General features: G+C 42.6%; 1 protein-coding gene across 1 annotated transcript in view; it reads right to left on the reverse strand.

The window, feature by feature from the left end:
• Positions 1-18,150, reverse strand: part of Fmn2 (formin 2) — a 301,328-nt gene that overhangs the window by 257,714 nt on the left and 25,464 nt on the right. The window contains 1 exon segment of the mRNA XM_028865546.2: positions 5,592-5,758. Coding sequence (XP_028721379.1) covers positions 5,592-5,758 — 167 coding nt within the window.

The following is an 18,150-nucleotide window of genomic DNA, read 5'->3' on the forward strand; positions in this document are numbered from 1 at the left end:
AAGGGCAGAACTGGGCCTCAAGATACAGCTTCGTAGTTAAGAGGGGTGCAGAGGATCAAAGTTCAGTTCCCAGAACCCACGCTGGGCAGCTCACAACCACCTATAACGCCAGCTCCAGGAGATCTGCCATCCTCTTCTGGGAGTCATAAGCACCTGCACTCAAGTACACATACCCACACAAAGACACATATACACACACAATTAAAAATAAAATAAAATCCTTTCAGATGAGTAAACCTTTACTTGTATGAGGAGACTGAAGATACGAAGCGGCCACTAAGTGACATAGTGAATCAGCAGGGTCTTAAGGAAGATTAGACTCTAATCCAAAGACAAAAAGATTAGTAGAGTGTCATCACACAGGAGCTGATGGGACAACTAAAACATGTAGAGAAACAGAAGATGGGTGCAGCAAAAGGAACAGGCAAGACATGGCTCCAGCTACTCCAGCAAGTAGACCAAGCTACCCTGTCAGGGGGAGGAGACAGAAGCCAAAGAAAGTTTAGGTGGCCCATTGAAAGGGCTGGCGGTCCTGCCCAAAGGCTGAGACCAAAATTCTAGAAAGCCTTCAATCCACTTTGAGTGTTTCTTGGATCTGTAGCCTCTCTTGTGTGAAAAGTTCATGTTGTCATTCTCCATGTCTCCTCACAGGGCTGTGGCCGGGCAACACTTTGAGAACTTGTGGCTTAGGTCTGAGCTACACTAGGAACCTCCCAACAAGGAGAGATCCCAATTCAGAGAAGTGGGGTCAGTCTGTCACAACTCCAGAGTGAGGGACAGATGAAGAGGAATCCCTACGAGAGGGATGCCAAGACGTTCAGGGAGTAGAAGGTGAGCACGCCAACAGTGAAAGGTAGGAGCTCATTAGTCATGCTGTTGGTAGCTAGGAGCCGAACTCATCACTGTGGGGCCTCACTGAACTCAGAATGAGGTAGTGTTGGATACTGAAGCCAACAGCCTTCCATGATCTTCAGGGCTAGTGGGCAGAACTCAGAAGCTCCAGCAGGATCACTGACTTCCACAGCAGAAACCTTAATGTTGAGTGGGATTTGAAATCATGGAAACTGGTCCTCCTATGAAGATCTCAGTGCTGTGTTGGTAATCTCTGGAGATGGAAGGGTGATAGAACATGGTTCACCCACAGGCTGCAAGCTAAGTATGGCCAGCGGAGGCTTCTCCTGTACACTTGTTTGCCATTTTCTGCCCCATGGCCATTGGTAGTGTACTGGCTATCAATGTAGTTGTACTTCTCCACTTTGCTTAGTCTTGTGCTGTCCATGGAGTGGTTTTCTTGCTCCTCACAATGTTGCTGAGGATTCTGCTCTCAACTGTAGGCTGCTCACTAAGAAGACCCTCCAGATAAAAGTGAAGAGTGATAGCCAAATCAACCAATACATAAATCACCCCTCAGAAACACAAGAAACGAGTTGAGGATGTGGCTCAGTAACCAAAGACTTCCTTCACACGTATATCATATATCCCTAAGGTCTATCCCCAATACAACAAAATAGAAATAAACAGAGAAAATCCATTCAATGAAATGATGTAAAACATCATTTTTTCTCCAGGATCTTATCAATGAACTATGACCTGTAGACATTTGTAAATGTGACCCAACCAAGTATGGGCATAGCTGAAGTCTTTCATGTACATAAAACTAACAAGTCAGGACCAAGATCACTTGTACACATCACTTACATAAGTAGGCCAGAGTGGGAACCTGGGTGGTATCTTTGTCTTTCCCACCCTTGTCTTTGTCCTTTATGAGTGCATGGTCCTTTTGTACCTAAGGCCACCCCTTCCTGACTTGCACACTCTGCTTTCTTTCCTTCATAATTTTATTTATTTATTCTGAAGACATGATCTTACTATATAAGTATATAGCCCACACTGGCCTTGAACTCATGAACCCTCTAGCTCAGCCTCTGAAATGCTGGAATTACAGAATGTCTTAGTTGCTTTTCTATAGCCATGAAGACACCATGTCCAAGGCAACTTATAAAAGAAAGCATTTCCTTAAGGGCTTGCTTATAGTTTCAGAGGGTGAGTCCATGATTATCATGGCAGGGAGTGTGGCAGCAGGCCAGCAAGCATGATTCCAGAGCAGCAGCTACGAGCTTACATGTTGAGAAAACAACTATGAGACAGAGAGAGAGAGAATTAACAGCATGGACGTTTAAACCTTCAAAGCCCACCCCCAGTGACCCATACCTCCTGATCTTTCCCAAGCAGCTCCATCATCTGGAGACCAAGTATTCAGTATATGAACCTATGGGGACCACTCTCATTCAAAACACCACACAGACCATTGACCTATACCAGTAGACACCACACACACACACACACACACACACACACACACACACACACACACGCACGCACGCACACGCGCACGCGTTTCCTCTTTGGTGGTTGTTTCCATAAAGCTCTCCTTTTTACTTGAATTATTTTCTAGTGAATTTTATTGACACCTGGCACATAGGATAAATTTCCTTAGCATTTGTAAATGAGTAAACACGGACATTCAAAGCTACATGTGTCTTATAAAGTTCACAAAACCTTTATCAAGTAATGTGAGGGAAAATGTGATGTCCTTACATATTTTCTACAGCCCGAGGAATCAAAAGGGTAAGTCCTAAAAAGATACAGGATGACAAGCAACTAACATGAGAAATCTTTAGCTGAAGTAGGTCAATTCCTAAACTGTATCAGTAAGAGTCCCCATATCAAAAATTATAGAATTTTTTAAAATGACATGTCTAAACAGAGATGGGTAGGATGTTGTTATAAGATCATGGGACAGGAAGAGAGCCAGGTACAAGCCCAATCCTACTGGGTTCCATCTTGTAAAGAACTGTCCCTGGGAGAACTGTTTGTTGGAAATGCTCACAACAACCCTCTTCTGGAAATCAGCAGAGAGACTAATTATCAGAAACGTCTCTCCCCAGAGATGAGCATGTTCTTTCCCATCCCCCACTGATACCTCAGTCTTCATAATGTCCAGGATGATTGCCTCCTTTGCAGTTTGAGGGAAAAAAAAAAAATCCTTGACTCTGTGTTCGTTCAGCCCTGGTGCTGTTTCTGATCTGCTATTTTAGAATATGGAACAACATTTCCCAGGAGAGTACCTTTAATTTCCTCTTTGTTTTGTGTTCATTTGGTGCCGGGACTAGAGAGGTAGTACACAGCCAAGGAATACTGCCAAGAGGAAAACATCCCTTCAAGCTGAGGAATAAAATCCCTATTTTGTGTGCCTGGTTTTGACTTTCATGTGACACTTAGCTGCCTTCCAAGACAGCTTGGCTCAAGAAGCATTTCTAGTCTCTCCAACACCAGGGTGGCTGGAGGAAGGTGACGCGTGAGAAGCGACCAGCTTAGCTTCAGCAGAGAAAGAAAAGGGCAGAGGATGTGGCTCATTGGCCGAACCCTTTGCTAGCATGCTTGGGGACCTGAGTTTATCCCCCAGCATCACAATATAAATAGATAATAAAAACCTTTCAATGGAGGAATAGCGTTATCCTGTTCTTTTCAGTTTATTCCAATTTCACACTTACTGGGTGGAAAGACTTTTAAGTTCTGAGCTTTAATTAGGAAAATAAAGTTAATTTAATAATAGTTTTCATTAAAAAAAAAAAAAAAAGCAAGTGCTAGACTGTTATATGTGAACTTCTCCTGGGACAATATGAACAAAATCCACACTCATATGTCTATTAATCCCCTCTAGGGCAATAATGACATACCAAAATAGAAATTCCATGGACGTCCAACATGGCAAACCAGCGGCCTTATGGTGCGTACTTACAGATCGAGGGGGAGGGGTGTTACAGCAGAATGGATAACTCCCCACACAGCTACATCACTGAAAAGTCTTACTCCAGTGTGAATGACAATCTCCCTGTAACTGCAGAAATGGAGTCCCCTTTCCACCATTCTTTAAGTTAACTTAGCATACATCATATATTCTAGCACCACCACCCCCAGACCACAAGACCATGTGAAGCCTGGGCGGAGTTACACACAGCTGAGAAGAGTGGCTGGAATCTCAGGTACATGACCCCACCCCTACCCACTTCTTCCACGAGGGAGCATTAAGAGGCTAGATCTTGAGGGTGCAAGCAGTCACGGCTGTTCCGACGGAGACGGCAATGGCTGTTATAAAAAGATGATAGCATGCAATATGACCATAGCTAGTGTTTCCCTCTACTTTATTGTGTTTACCATTTCTCCAAATTACCATAATGGTATCTACCAGAATGTAGCTCTACAACACACCACACTCCAGTCCTCAGGTTCTGTCTCCAGAATCACTCAGTGCCCACAGAGAAGAGAGGAAACTTTGTAAATTATCTAATTCTTTCCACAGGAGAAAAAGATCTATCTAGCAGTGATTAGCTGCCGTGTCATTTAAAAAAAATAAAATAAATAAATCTTAAAGAAGGTCCACACATCACGGCATCATCTAGAAATTTTTGTCACAAACCAGAAATGAAATCTCAGATTATTTTATGAGATTTCTTCTGCTCATACTAAAAGGGGCCTGGGGAAAGACCACAGGTTAGGATTGGTAAACAGGAAAAAGAGGAAAGGAACAAGCATGGACACTTCGTTATTTACAATCACCTTTTCATACTCGGTGGTTCTGAGGACAAAGCCTCACTGAGTAGCTCAGGCTGACCTCAAACTCTTGATCCTCCTGCATCAGCCTCCCAGGTGCTGGGATTACGACCATGAGCCACCATACCTGGTTCTATAAGCAGCTCTTGCCCTCAGCCTCTGTTCGCGTTCGCTGTCTTTTGAGGCATATTTGGCAATACTGAAAGGAATGTAGTTACCCATGTGATCAGAATCCAGTGTCTGCAAACACTTAGATCCAACCAGATGCCCCAGCTTTCTCAGCTTTAAGCGCATGCTTTCAGAACCACACCACACATGGACCACATACCTGATTAAGTTAATACTCTGGCTTGAAAATGCTAGTCCGGAAGTGCTGGTATTCATAATGGGTTATGAACATGCCTTTTGCATTCCACACTATTAAGTTCTGCTGAGTGGGGGCCTGGGTAAGGGCAGAGGCTGCCGCTTCTTCTTGTCAATGTTTAGTGCACAAATGAGTCGGGAAAACACTCGCGTAGCATTCTAGTGCCCATGGAAACCTGTGATCCACTGGGACTCGTATTTTACCCTTTGGTGCAGCTTCTGATGGAATGTCTGTGACCAGCACAGAAATACTGATGTGTGAGGTGTAGCTGAGTGAGAAACACTTGCCCATGCATGTTCAATCTCCACCAAAAAGAAAATTTCTCAGTGATCTTAAAATCAGCCCTGATTAGATCAGGCTAGAAAACTATTAAGAGACTATTTGGATTTTTGTTATTGTTGTTTCTAAAAAGGAGGTTTGTAAACTCTATCTAATGTCGTAGTCTAAAGAAAAGTATAGAAAATAGACAAGCGGGGCCCTTGAGTGGCCCAGGGGAGGAAGCCTTGCATCACATGTTGTTTATAAATTATAGGGCAACTGGGGCAGACACACATCACAGCTGCTACGCCAACCGCAGTCCACCCCACAGACCGAAGTGGATTCTCCTACTTACGTCGAATGGTGCCGAACTTGACCCAGCATTCTGATGACATGGCTCCCTGAAGCAGTCACTGAAAGGAAGCAGAAGGCCCATGGCAATGATCCGCGAGCAAAATTTCTCTGCTTCTTCTGGAGGCCCGTTCTCCTGCTGGCTGAAGAGTTTTTCCAACAGAGTGCGCCCTGCGCAGGAGACACAGTCATTAGAGGGGGGGCTGGCAGGTCACCTGGCTCAGAACTCTCCAGAGAGAGGATGGCAAACATCACCCGTGAGCAACAGTCTCCAAGGCTGCTTGTGTGACAAGAAAGGATCCCAATGAACAAAACTGCAGGATGAGGCCAGACCCCACACAGGAAAGGGCAGCAGGGGTGTGCTCTCCCAGGTTCCCCAATGCCTCCTGCCTCAAAAGAGGATCCCCTCTCTGTTACTGAGACTATACATTCTCCACCTGAAAAGAACCTCCAGCCCTTTGGGATTTAATTAAGCAATTCCCCTTTCTTTTTGTTTACCCTCCAGAGGATTCTTTGAAGAAATAGTAAGTCAAACTGCCACCATTTGGACCTAGAGATGTTAAGAGACTGACATTCACTGTCTCTCACCCAGTACTATAGGGAGACACAGAGAGTGAGGCGTAAGCAACGGTATCAGCCCAGGAAAAAAGGCAAGAAAGTTGGCCAGAAAATAAAAGTCATCCTGAAGAGGAAAACGACAGAAATGTTTTCAGTTGTTCCATAGAAACAGCTACGTGTGGGGTCTGGCAAGATGGCTCAGCGGTTAAGAGGACTTGCTGCTTATACAGAGGACCCTGGTTCTGTTCCCAGAATCCACATGGTGGCTCACAATCATCCATGGCTCCAGTTCCAGGGAATCCTTTTCTGGCCTCCACAGGCACTGCATACACGTGATACACAAACACACATGTAGGCAGAACACCCATACACATCAATAAAGCAATAAAATTAAATTTAAAGGCCAGGCGGTGGTGGCACACACCTTTAATCCCAGCACTCAGAAGGCAGAGACAGGTGGATCTCTGTGAGTTCAAGGCCAGCTTGGTCTATATAGCAAATTCCAGGATAGCCAAGACTGTTAGAAACCCTGCCTCAAAAAAAAACAAAAACAACAACAAAAAATTAAATTAAAAGTCTAAATAATTTTTTTTTTTATTTTTCAGAGCTGAGGACCGAACCCAGGGCCTTGAACTTGCTAGGCAAATTGCTCTACCACTGAGCTAAATCTCCAACCCCAAAACTCGAAAGAATTTTTAAAGCAAGAAACAGTTCTACAGAAAGTTTCAATTTAAATATTTTGTTATTTCTCCAGAGAAGAGAAGTACCATGAAGGAGAGCCAGTACAGCAGAAAGGAAGGTTCTAGAGGGATCAGGACAGGCAAATGGCAAGACATACAGAATAAAGTCTGTGGGCCACTCAGAAATAAACCAGACACTTGTATTACAGCCCCTCCCTTCAAGGCTCAGGGAACATAAAGAAGAGCAGCAGAAAGACTCAAAGCGTCTGAGGACTACAGGACTAGAGTGAATCAGTATCATCCAGCCATGACAGTGAGGAACGGCTGTACTTAAGAACTCATAGCAGCTATGGTTACCTGTCAACATCAAGCCAGTCGATGCTCCAGCACAGTCAGGGGAGAGGCACACAAGCCCCGACCCATAGCCTAGGAGCTGCTGTCCACTGGTGCCTCCTAAGGGGGACAGGCTCAGTGTTCTTTAGGGATATAGTCTCTGGTAGATTTACCATGCTCCACACTTACATGAGGTAATCAAAATATATGTGTGCATGCATGGAATTCTCAAAGAACACTAAAACACTGTAATTATTAAAAGATTGACAGCTGAGGCAGAGAAAGACTGGAAACCCCAATGACCATAGGTTACCTAGAACCAAACAGCAGAAACAAAAAAAAGTTCTACCATTTCTAAATGCTAAAGAAGGTGAGTTCTGGATAAATGATCTATAAAGGATGGATACTTTCTTGGTTCAGGGTCTTGGAAGCCATAATCTCTCTAGCTTTCTTGCTCACTCTTGTTTTCCTCAGGGCCTTCCCCTTCAATTCCTTAATAAACCACATCTATTTCTATTGCTTTCCAGGTTTCCCTGGCCCTGCTCTTTCTTCCAGAACACAAATTCCTGAAAATCTCCATGTGTGCCCTCTGAACACTGACCAATGCCTATAACACAGTAAGATACTAGCAACAGACCCTAGAAGACTAGGTCCTCCTGGTCCATGCCTCAACCTTCCCTCTGCCTTACAATCATTTTGGAAAAAACAAAGTGATGGACACCCTAGGCACCACTATTCCACTGGTCCCTATTTGATTCTAAAGATAGACAGGCATGAGAGTCAAGGGTCCAGTCCTTACTCTTTTTTAGCTAAACCTAGAGTACTGTTCTGGTGAGCTGGCTGAATTTCTGTCTCAATCTAATCTTATGTATTATTCAGAACAGGTTGCAGGTCAACCAGAAATTCCTCTTCAGGTGGACTAGAAACTTGTTGGCCTGAAGACAGTAGCTTAAGTGCCAGAGCACCTCACACTTCATCAGACTCCCCCCATGTGTGTGCTAAATGACGTACTCTCTAGTGCCAAGACAGTTGACAACTGCCGTGCCATCGACTGGAAATATTATAGAAGGAGAGAAAAGAATTGTCACTCAAATTCCTGGGAAACCTCTAACAAGACCCATAGAAGACACAAATACCTCTCTCTCTATTCACCTATGCCTCCCCCTCACTTCTTTCATGACTTAAATAAAATCTTTTCCATCCAAGGGTTGAAAATCTAATTTGCAACTTTAACTCTCATTTCTAATTGTGGCCAAAAGTACAAGTCTCCCTAGCTGTGCAATGGGTACTTAATCTTGTTATAGGTGCCACAATTCTGGGGAATAGGAAGGATCCAGTGTCAGGTCAAAATCTAATAAAAACTACTCGTACACCAACCCCTAGGAAGTCAGAAACTCATGTAGCATTTGTCTACATCTGCAAACTACAGCAGAAGAAAGAGAAAAATCTTCCAGATCCCTTCCAAGCCACGACAGTCCTCAGTTCTTGAACCCTATTGTCTGTCCCTCTCAAGGATTCATGTTTCCACTTTAAATCAAAATCAAGCATCCTGAAAAACCTTCTGTGAGTCCCTTCCTCACCACTGTAGATCCCTCTATAAACTCTTTCATGTAACTGACCATTTCACTTAAATGATTGTGAAATCTCTTCTTTTTCATGCCTATTCCTTCACTGATGTCGTACATGAGAGCAGCACATAGCCTGTAAACCTGCTAACTTGAAGAGGGGGAAGATACATACTTGGAGAAGGTCTAGAAGATTATTATGTTATTCATTAATGTATATTTATTCCTATTCTAGTCAGAATATAAAAAGGAACACACACACATACACACACACCCCTTCTTTTGCCCATCTGCCCTATTGTAATCCTTTAAGATACCACCTCTCTATTGCTTGGCATTCTAAATTTGAAAGAGAGGTCTCAAATTAATAATACAGATGTTAACTGCTACATGGTCTTTCTTTAGACCCCATATCACCTGGTGACCTCTGCAATACTCATAACCATTCCTTTCTAAAGTTCTGTGATTAAACAGCATATATTACGTCATCGACTAGCACAGAACATACACATTGATTTGAAGGAGATTAATATTTCTGAAAAGGAAGTGCGAAGTGAGAGCTGAGCAGAGGTAGAGGCCCTTTGTAGCCTTCTGACAAAGACACACAGGGGCCCACCTAGAAAGACGCTCCCCCCAAACCTTCCAGCTCCTGAACACCACCCCCTCCCAAGACACATAGGGTCCCACTGAGAAAGATCTCCCAATCCCTCCAGCTCCTGGATACCACTCCTTCCCAAGATGTACAGGGGCCCACCAAGAAATACTCTGAATCCCTTTGGCTCCAGAACATTGCCTCTCTCCCAAGATGCACAGGGGCCCACTGAGAAAGACTCCCCCCTGCCCCCAGTCCATCTGGCTACTGGATACTGCCCCCTCCCCTATGAATTTCAGCACATGGAAAAATCCCTTTCTCCTTTTCAAACCTGCTTTTTGAATGAAGTCACCACTGTTGCCTCTCAACACTTTGCCTCTCAACTTCACTGGCTCATTGTGAGTCAACAGCCAGACCTTAGTTCCATAAATGATGTCAATCCCATTAGAGTAGCTAGTTAGATATTAAGAGGTTTGAGATCACCTAAGATAGACTTTTCTCTGCCAATTGCCAGCTTATAAAACCAAAAAATAAAAATCCAGGATCCTGATTACTGGTCAGAGTGGAGTCTCATTTATATCTCTGGCTTTGGGTGCAACATATTATAAACGGTATATCATCAGTTGATAACTACCTTATAACATCACTTTCTAACCCGGGGCTTTCTGGTACTGTCCTCTCCTTAGGAATCAATCCAAATTGTCCTATCAATCACCTGGACAGGAAAACACCCCTTAGTAAAAGCAGCCTGTGTTAGGGGCTTTAGAACTAGCACACACCAAAATGAGGCATGGTGGCACATGTCTATAATCCCAACAGTTGAGAGGTAGAGGAATCAGACATTCAGGACTATCCTTGACTCAAAGCAAGGTCAAGGCTGACCTTATCTACACAAGACCCTGCCTTAAGAGAAAGAAGAGAGATGGGGGAAAGAAGGAGGCAATAATATGTAGATGACCTTAAATAAAATGCAGATTAGCACAGTGGTCTCTTTGGCCATCTGCTGAGAGTGCTCTACCTCCTTCTGTTATAAAGTCTTCTACTGTGCCTCATGTGTATCATCTGACTTCTCTCAATAACCATCAGAAAACCAGGGAGCCAAGAGGAATCCTGAGAGAGAGCTGCACCTGACATGACTGCACCATCAGACTCTTTCTATGAAGGACCAAACAGTCAATATCTGTAGCTTTGGGGGCCACATAGGCCATATATTCCTACCTGGTGGGATGCTTTTAAAACACCTTTGAAAATACAGCATCCACTGTTAGCTCAGAGTTTTACAAAACCAGGCTCCAATCTATACATTGGATATGAGAATTAAATTTTTATTGGTTGCTGTGTGTTCTGTAAGTCAACCCAAGGCCTTCCATAAGCTAGAGAAGTCCCCTTACCACTGAACTACATAAAGCCTCATCCTGAATTTCAAACATAAACATACAATTCTATCAAAAACATGACATGAAAGTCTTATGTCTCTTCCCATTTCTGTCTATAAAATATAACTCATCTCAAAATGTTCCTTTAAAATGCAATACAACAAAGCGAGCAGAAAAAAAAAAAGCACCTATTTTCTCCATTCCCCTAGGTCATTAGGACATTCTTTGATCTCCCAATATATTTTTAAGTGAAATGAAAGGTTTTTCCACTACAGAAATGAAGTTTATCTGCACCTAACTAGAATTAATACCCAGGAAACTGCATCTCAAATCTCAAGTGGTTAATTATCAAGGCCTAGCCATTGTGCGCATAATGGTTACACAGACAAACTGGTTGAAAGCAGTTCTTGCACGACTATGGTACTTCTGTACAACTCAGACGCCATGTAACAACAATGACAACAGAAAGCCAGGGCAGAGGACTTGGTGTGTGAGTGCACACAGCAGAGTAAATGAGTATGTGCCCAAAGGTCACAAATTATCAAAGAGGGGCCAAGAGAAGGCACTAAAACCCTTTGAACTCCAGTTCTGTGATGGGAAAGTAGCCCTAAATTCTTTATCCAGAGTTTCCAAGCTATGATACATATTCACAGCTCTTATCTCACAGGGACCAAGAGATAGCTTACTCTGCAACCTGTTATGAATGACTGTTCCAGGAACACAGATTCTGGCTGCCTCAAATACCATGCTCCATCATGGTAATAGTTTCATGAAGTTTTTGCAGTAACAAATCAAAGAAAGTCATAAATCAAGGCACTTAAAAACATATTGGTATTACTAGAGGTTGTGGCACACACCTTTAATCCTAGTATTCGTTAGAAAGAAGCAGGTGAATCACCGTGAGTTCCAGCCCAGCCTGATCTACATAGCAAGTTCTGGGCCACACCATACAGTCAGACCCTATCTCCAGAAAAGGAAAAACAAAACAAAGCAAACTAACAACAACAATAAAGATCTACATTAGTGAGACAATCAGGTAGGCAGGTGACAGCCAAGCAGGGAAATCTGTTCTAGGCCTCAGATGACCTCCTTAGCCCTTGGGCCAGTGATTATCACAGGGATATTAGATTAAGCACTGAAGCAGCAATAAATGCTTATTAAGGGCAGTACAGTCAGTCAGCCTCGTCTAATCTTTAACATGGTGTACCTTTTTGCTGGGAACCTCAGTTTGAGCGCTATTTAAACCCAGTCTGCAATAACTCAGTGGTGTGGATGAGGGAGCTGCCCATCCTGGAGCAGCAGCCCAGGTCCCCATCACTAGATGCCAGCAGCACGAGCACCCCATTCCCAGTTATAACAGTCAGAGAAATGTCTCTAACCACATATCATCAGGCCGTAGGTGGAGAGCCATGCCCAGAGAGTTTCTCCGCCTGTGCTAACAGTGGTAGTTTGGCTGTCCCTAGAGGACTTCCCTGTCCTGAAGTCCTCTCAAAAGAAGACATCATATTTCAATTCTGCCACATTTAAGGGACACGAAAGTGGGTGGGAAATGTTATCCTTTGTTCCCACAAACATTTTCAAATAATTAAAAAGCATAAGTTATTTTGAAAGCTCATACCACTGGGCCACTTCCTGCTCTGACTGCTGTGGCTGCCCGTTAACCTCTTGACCTTCCCTCTTCAGTCCCACCATTCAACAAATGCTGTATCCTTCAATGCTCACGTTCCAGAAAGTCCATCCTGGGGATGCAGTTCACTGGGAGACAGCTAACCTAGTATGCAGAAGAATTTGGGCTCGATCAAACAACCAATAAATAGTAAATATCCCTTGAACCTACAACACTCTTTATTCCCAGTTACTGTTGCATTTTTTGGAGGTGGAGAACTTCCTTCACATAAAAAAAGACTACTAGCTGGAATTGTAGATAGTCATTGCCTTTGTCCCTTTACTCCTGGCTCAGCATGTTCTAATGACTTCCATCTATGCTTAAAAAAATAAATAAACAAACAAACCTAGAAACTGGTGAGCAATGTAGTACCTATATGAGTCAGACTTTCTGTTTCTATGTCAAACACCTCTGGAAAACAACTTAAATGAAAGAATATAGTTTTAGTTCCCTGTTACAGTTCATAGTCCATGGGTGATTCCAGAATTAGGATGTATCAGAAGATCATAGAAGAGGTACCATACAGTGAGGCGACTCACCTGATAGTGGGCAGAAAGCAGAGAGGAAAGGTCCAGGGACAAGATACCCTCAAGAAACCATCTCCAGACAGACCCCACCAAGGCTTCCATCATCATTAAAACAGCATGATCAGCTGACTTCAGCACATGAACATGTAGCCTACATTTCACATTCAAACTACAACACAGCCAATGACGTTGTTTCTTCCACTTGCCCCTTAAGACACTTGCCTCTCATCTTCATGAGAGCCCCTTCTATTTTCTCTACTTTGCTGGCCACTTTCCCTCAAATTCCCTTTTCTGGATTCCCTACCAACATACTTATATGTCCTGACAAGTGCTCAGGACTTGAATCTTTCATGGTCTCTCTAATAAGCCCATGAACGTACATGGACTCCATTTTATGAAATTGTGCAGCTTTGGTGATGGCCACACTAACCACATGTGTATAAGTGACCATATAACGAGACAGAAGGTGAAGATAGCTACCAAGGGTATATTGTAGGAGGGGAGATTTGGGAAAAAAAGAGAACTCAAAACTACCACGTCACCAATGCCTTACTGAGTTCCTTCCTCTACTATTTCTGAAACCTAAGTGTCATCCACACTATGGACAGGGAACATGTTAGGGGTCAATTCAGCAACCTCAAGAGTCTAATCTAAGGAGTAGTAAGATAAGATGAGAAAATGTATGGGAAACATTTAGCATAACCCCAACACAATAGTGAACGGATTAGAGACACCTTAGAAACAGGGAAATCTAAAGTGTTCAACAACAAAGCATACTGGGTTTGGGTTTTGTTTTTTAATGGGTTTCATTTTATTCTATTCATGTGTGTGTGTGTGTGTGTGTGTGTGTGTGTGTGTGTGTGTGTGTGTATACATTGCTACAGTGTGTGTGGACAGTGAGTTCTTACCTCCCACCACCTGGGGGCTAGAGATCAAACAGTCTGGCTTAGTGGCAGACACCTTTACCTACTGGGCCATCTCACTGGACCAATTTCATTTTCCTGAGATAGTTTCTCACTGTGAAGCCTTCACTAGCCTGGAAATCAGTATGTAGATTAAATTCTGCTATCAAACTTGTGGCTATCATCTTGCTTCAACCTCTTTTAAGTACTGGAGTTACAGGCAGATTCCACCATGCCTGGCAATTTTTAGTCTTTTAAAGATGCCCTTATTCACATGAGAGGCAGCTATATAATCATTAAGTATCATTCTATTGAAGAAATAAAATAATTGAATTCAGTACATTTAAATCACACTGAATATATTAAAATGATTGAAAAAATAAAACTCTCAATGCTAGGATCCCAATCCACAGATATCAGAGAATTAATTAAAAAAATAATGAAGCATTTATCCATTCTTTCTCTGTAATAAATTGTACTCTGGGGTGTTAAAATGTACCTAATGAATATAAAAACAATTCAGAAGAGAAAAAAACATCAACCTAGAGATTTAAAAGAAGTGACAGAATTAGGAAAACATCATTCTCTTTGTCCTTGATAGTGCTCACTTTGTGGATATCAAAGACACAGAAAACCCACTGGAGAAAAAAAAAAAAGTCAATTGAGAAATTTGAAAATATAGGAAAAGCTTCCACTTCCACACCCAGAAACTTCATAGCTGAAATACAAATGAGAAAGATAAACATGGCAACCTACTAACATTGGATATTTTGAATCACTAATTCAACCAGTCATGAATATATCCTGACCCCAACCCCAGAGAAACAGAAAATAACTGATCATGCATCAAATCATATGTTAGAATATACCTTACTGTCCATTTTAGGTAACAAGCTCTGAAAAGGGATTAGTTACTCTACATAGTCAAGTTTATTTACATCCAAACAATTCCATTATACCCTGTAGCTGTCCTTCAATATCCATGGAGGACTAATGTCAGGGCCCCTGCCATGGACCATACACATCAAAGTCCAAGGATGCTCAATGTACTGTGTTTACATATACACATCCCTTAAATACTCAACGTTATCTCTATATTAATAATATCCAATACAATATGAATATTATGTAAGGATTTGATAACATATTATCTAGGGAATAAGGAGGAGAGGCTAGATTAACAAAGACTATGGGGGCCAGCCCCTCGAGGGCCTTTTCCCAGGATCCGTGGAAGAATCGAACAACCAGCTGAGGAATCTAATCATAAAGATATCAAATGAATTTACGTACAGGAACTCTTTAGTCCACACACTTTGTTCTTCTGAGTCAGTTCTCTCTTCACACAGCTTCTTTTCTCCTCTCATACTTAGTCCTTTCTTGCCTGATTTCTCTCTACATTTATCTGCTGCCCTCTAAATTCTATCTTAATTCTCCCATCTAGTTCTATCTTAATCTACTTCTTTCTCATCTTGTTCTTCCCCATCTAGCTCTTCCTCATCTTCCATCTCATTCTTCTCATTCCCCAATCTAGTCCTTTCTCAGTCGCTGAGGTTTACAGTTATATACCCATGCAATAGCAATGCTCTGGCCAAGACAAGGTCACCAGGCTTGAATTCTTACAGGGTCAAAAGGAGGGATGGTAAGATCCACACAAAGAGCAGTAATTGTCAGCTATCATAGCCACCTGAAAGGGAAGTGGCTAATGGGGAATGAATCGACTGAGGGCTAAATTCAGTGAATAGATCTAAGAAAGGGAATATAGGTGCTCAAACTATGGTCTTAGAAGTGGTTAGGTCAAATGTTAGAAGTCTATAAGTCACTAAGTCACGAGTGGAAATAAAACTGCCTTTCTTTCCTCTGGAGCCATATCTGTCTTGGCTCTGCCATTTTCTGGAAGGGCAAGGGAGTGCACTAGGTAGCTTGGCAACCTGACTCACAGCTTGATGTACCTGGTGTGTAAAAGCCCTTTACTTCTGAGTTAATTGTTAGAGATAGCACTTGGAAGAAAAAAACAGTTAAGCTTAATTAGCACATCCGCCTGACCTTCTCTAACAGATAGTCTGGATGCTATCTATCTGTGGTCTGTTCTTAGAAAGTCGGGGAAGTATCTCAGATAAGATACTTTTGTCCAGAGAAGGTCCTGGCTGGATATTTGTCAGGGACAAGGACAGAATCTCTAGTTAGTGGAAAAATACAGACACTCCCCACCCCGGCCCCACCTGCCCCATAAGACAGGGAACTAGATCATCTTACAATCAGGTTGCCTAGCAACAGGACATTGAGTCAGAGCCCTTGACCTTTTCACCCTGTAAACATCCTATACAAACATCCTGTTAGCTTGCCACACCCTATGCAGATAACAGCTTCTTGCTTCCCCTCACCCTGCAGGAACTATATAAACCCTCCTGGAGAAAAATAAAGTTGCACCTTGATCAGAATCTTGTCTTGGTGTATTCCTTTTGTGTCTCCTGTCCCTATCATTCCATCCTTAGGGTGGTCGAGAACTGGTTCAAGCCCTGATGGCCGGGGCAGATATTGCTAATGACGATGATTACAGAAAGGCCTGAAGTTAGGGGCCTGGCTGTGTGACTGCTGTTAGCAGTTGGGGAATGTTATCCAAATACTCTAATTGTAGAGGGGAAATTGTGCCCAATGAATGATCAAACACACCATTCTAGAAATAGAAAAGCTACAATAGCACACGAGAAATTCATAACAGGAAATAACTAATATTCAAAAGCCAAATATCACCAATACTCCTTAAATCTTGGCTTTATTCTCTGGAAAGGCCCTTGGCTTCTTCCAGGTATGGCTTTTGCCATATTCAGCTGAATTTCTACTTCATATTTCTATGTCCCACAGCACTACATGTGCTCATTACACTCACAGTGTTTGTTTTTAATATCTTCAGTCCACGGTTGTTTGATTTCAAGATTATTGAACACAGAAGGATAAAGTGTAGAATGAAATTCTTTTTTGAGATGTATTAAGAAATATCTGATGCTAAAACAATAATCCTGGGATTTATTTTATAGTAGTCTATTAAAAGGCAGTAATAGAGTTAGGGAAGGGAGGATGAAATTCCTATAACACTGGTAATAGAGATGATGAATGAATCTGAAAAATAGATTCCTAGAATTTCATTAAACTTCTACATCACAGGGGAGGCAAATTTGCATAGTGAAATGTCTTAAATCTGCTATTTAAAAGATTTCATGCCAACACTCAAGAAGTTGAAGCAGGATGACCTAAAGTTTGAAGCCAGCCTGATCTACACAGCAAGGTCCAGGCCAGCCTGGGTTACATGGTGAGAGTGTCTCAGAAGAGATTTCACAGAAGGGCAAGGAAAGTCACTCAATGGCAAAGTTCTGTTTAATATTTGTTTTAATATTCAGGTTGAATTCCAAGCACCACATAAAAATATTGTTTGAGCTGGGTGGTGGTGGCGGCGGCGGCGGCGGCGGCGGCGGCGGCGGCGGCGGCGGCGGCGCACGCCTTTAATCCCAGCACTCGGGAGGCAGAGCCAGGCAGATCTCTGTGAGTTCGAGGCCAGCCTGGGCTACCAAGTGAGTTCCAGGAAAGGCACAAAGCTACATAGGGAAACCCTGTCTTGAAAAAAAAACAAAAACAAAAACAAAAAAATATTGTTAGATGATATAAAATATGCATCTCAAATATCTTTAAAATGATAAAATTAAACAATGTGGACACCTAATTTTGAAAGAGAGAATCCAGCTTACTAAAGAGTCAAGTCTTTGTGATGGAAAAGGGAGAGCCTTTGTCTTTCCCAGCTAGTCTTCACTGGAATAGACTGAGCTTTCTTTTCTATCTAGAGAAAACAATCTGACCAGCCAAGGGAAGTGGGCATAGGCATGAGCGTCTGTGTCTCTTCCAGAAGCTGAGGACTGAGGATTCCATCACAACACACTCGCCCACTGGATGGAATGCCTTGGAGAGCAGGGCATGATGGCGCATATCTATAATCCCAGTACTTGGGAGGCTGAAGCAGGAAGATTGTAAATCCACGGCCAACCTTGGGTACATAATAAAAGTGGAGAACAGACTGGCCTGACACCATCTAAATTCAACCCTACTTCTTAACTGTACAAATTAGCTGACTGAGACCAGGAACCAGAAGTCTATCAGGGTCTGTTTGTGGGCTCCTCCCCTGACCACATGGACTCACATTTCAAAGGATTCTTGGTTTCCTCATTTCCCCACTTCTTAAATGAAAACATGTCAATCGTACTAATAAAAATAGTCATCCTGTACATTTGAATGTGCTCAGCTATTCGCATCTTTATTCTCTCTCATATCAACTGAGCCGTAATCTGTATTTGCTTGGTACAGAATACCAAAACCAA

Source organism: Peromyscus leucopus, chromosome 15 (assembly GCF_004664715.2).
Source record: "Peromyscus leucopus breed LL Stock chromosome 15, UCI_PerLeu_2.1, whole genome shotgun sequence".
In the NCBI taxonomy this organism is placed as follows: domain Eukaryota; kingdom Metazoa; phylum Chordata; class Mammalia; order Rodentia; family Cricetidae; genus Peromyscus; species Peromyscus leucopus.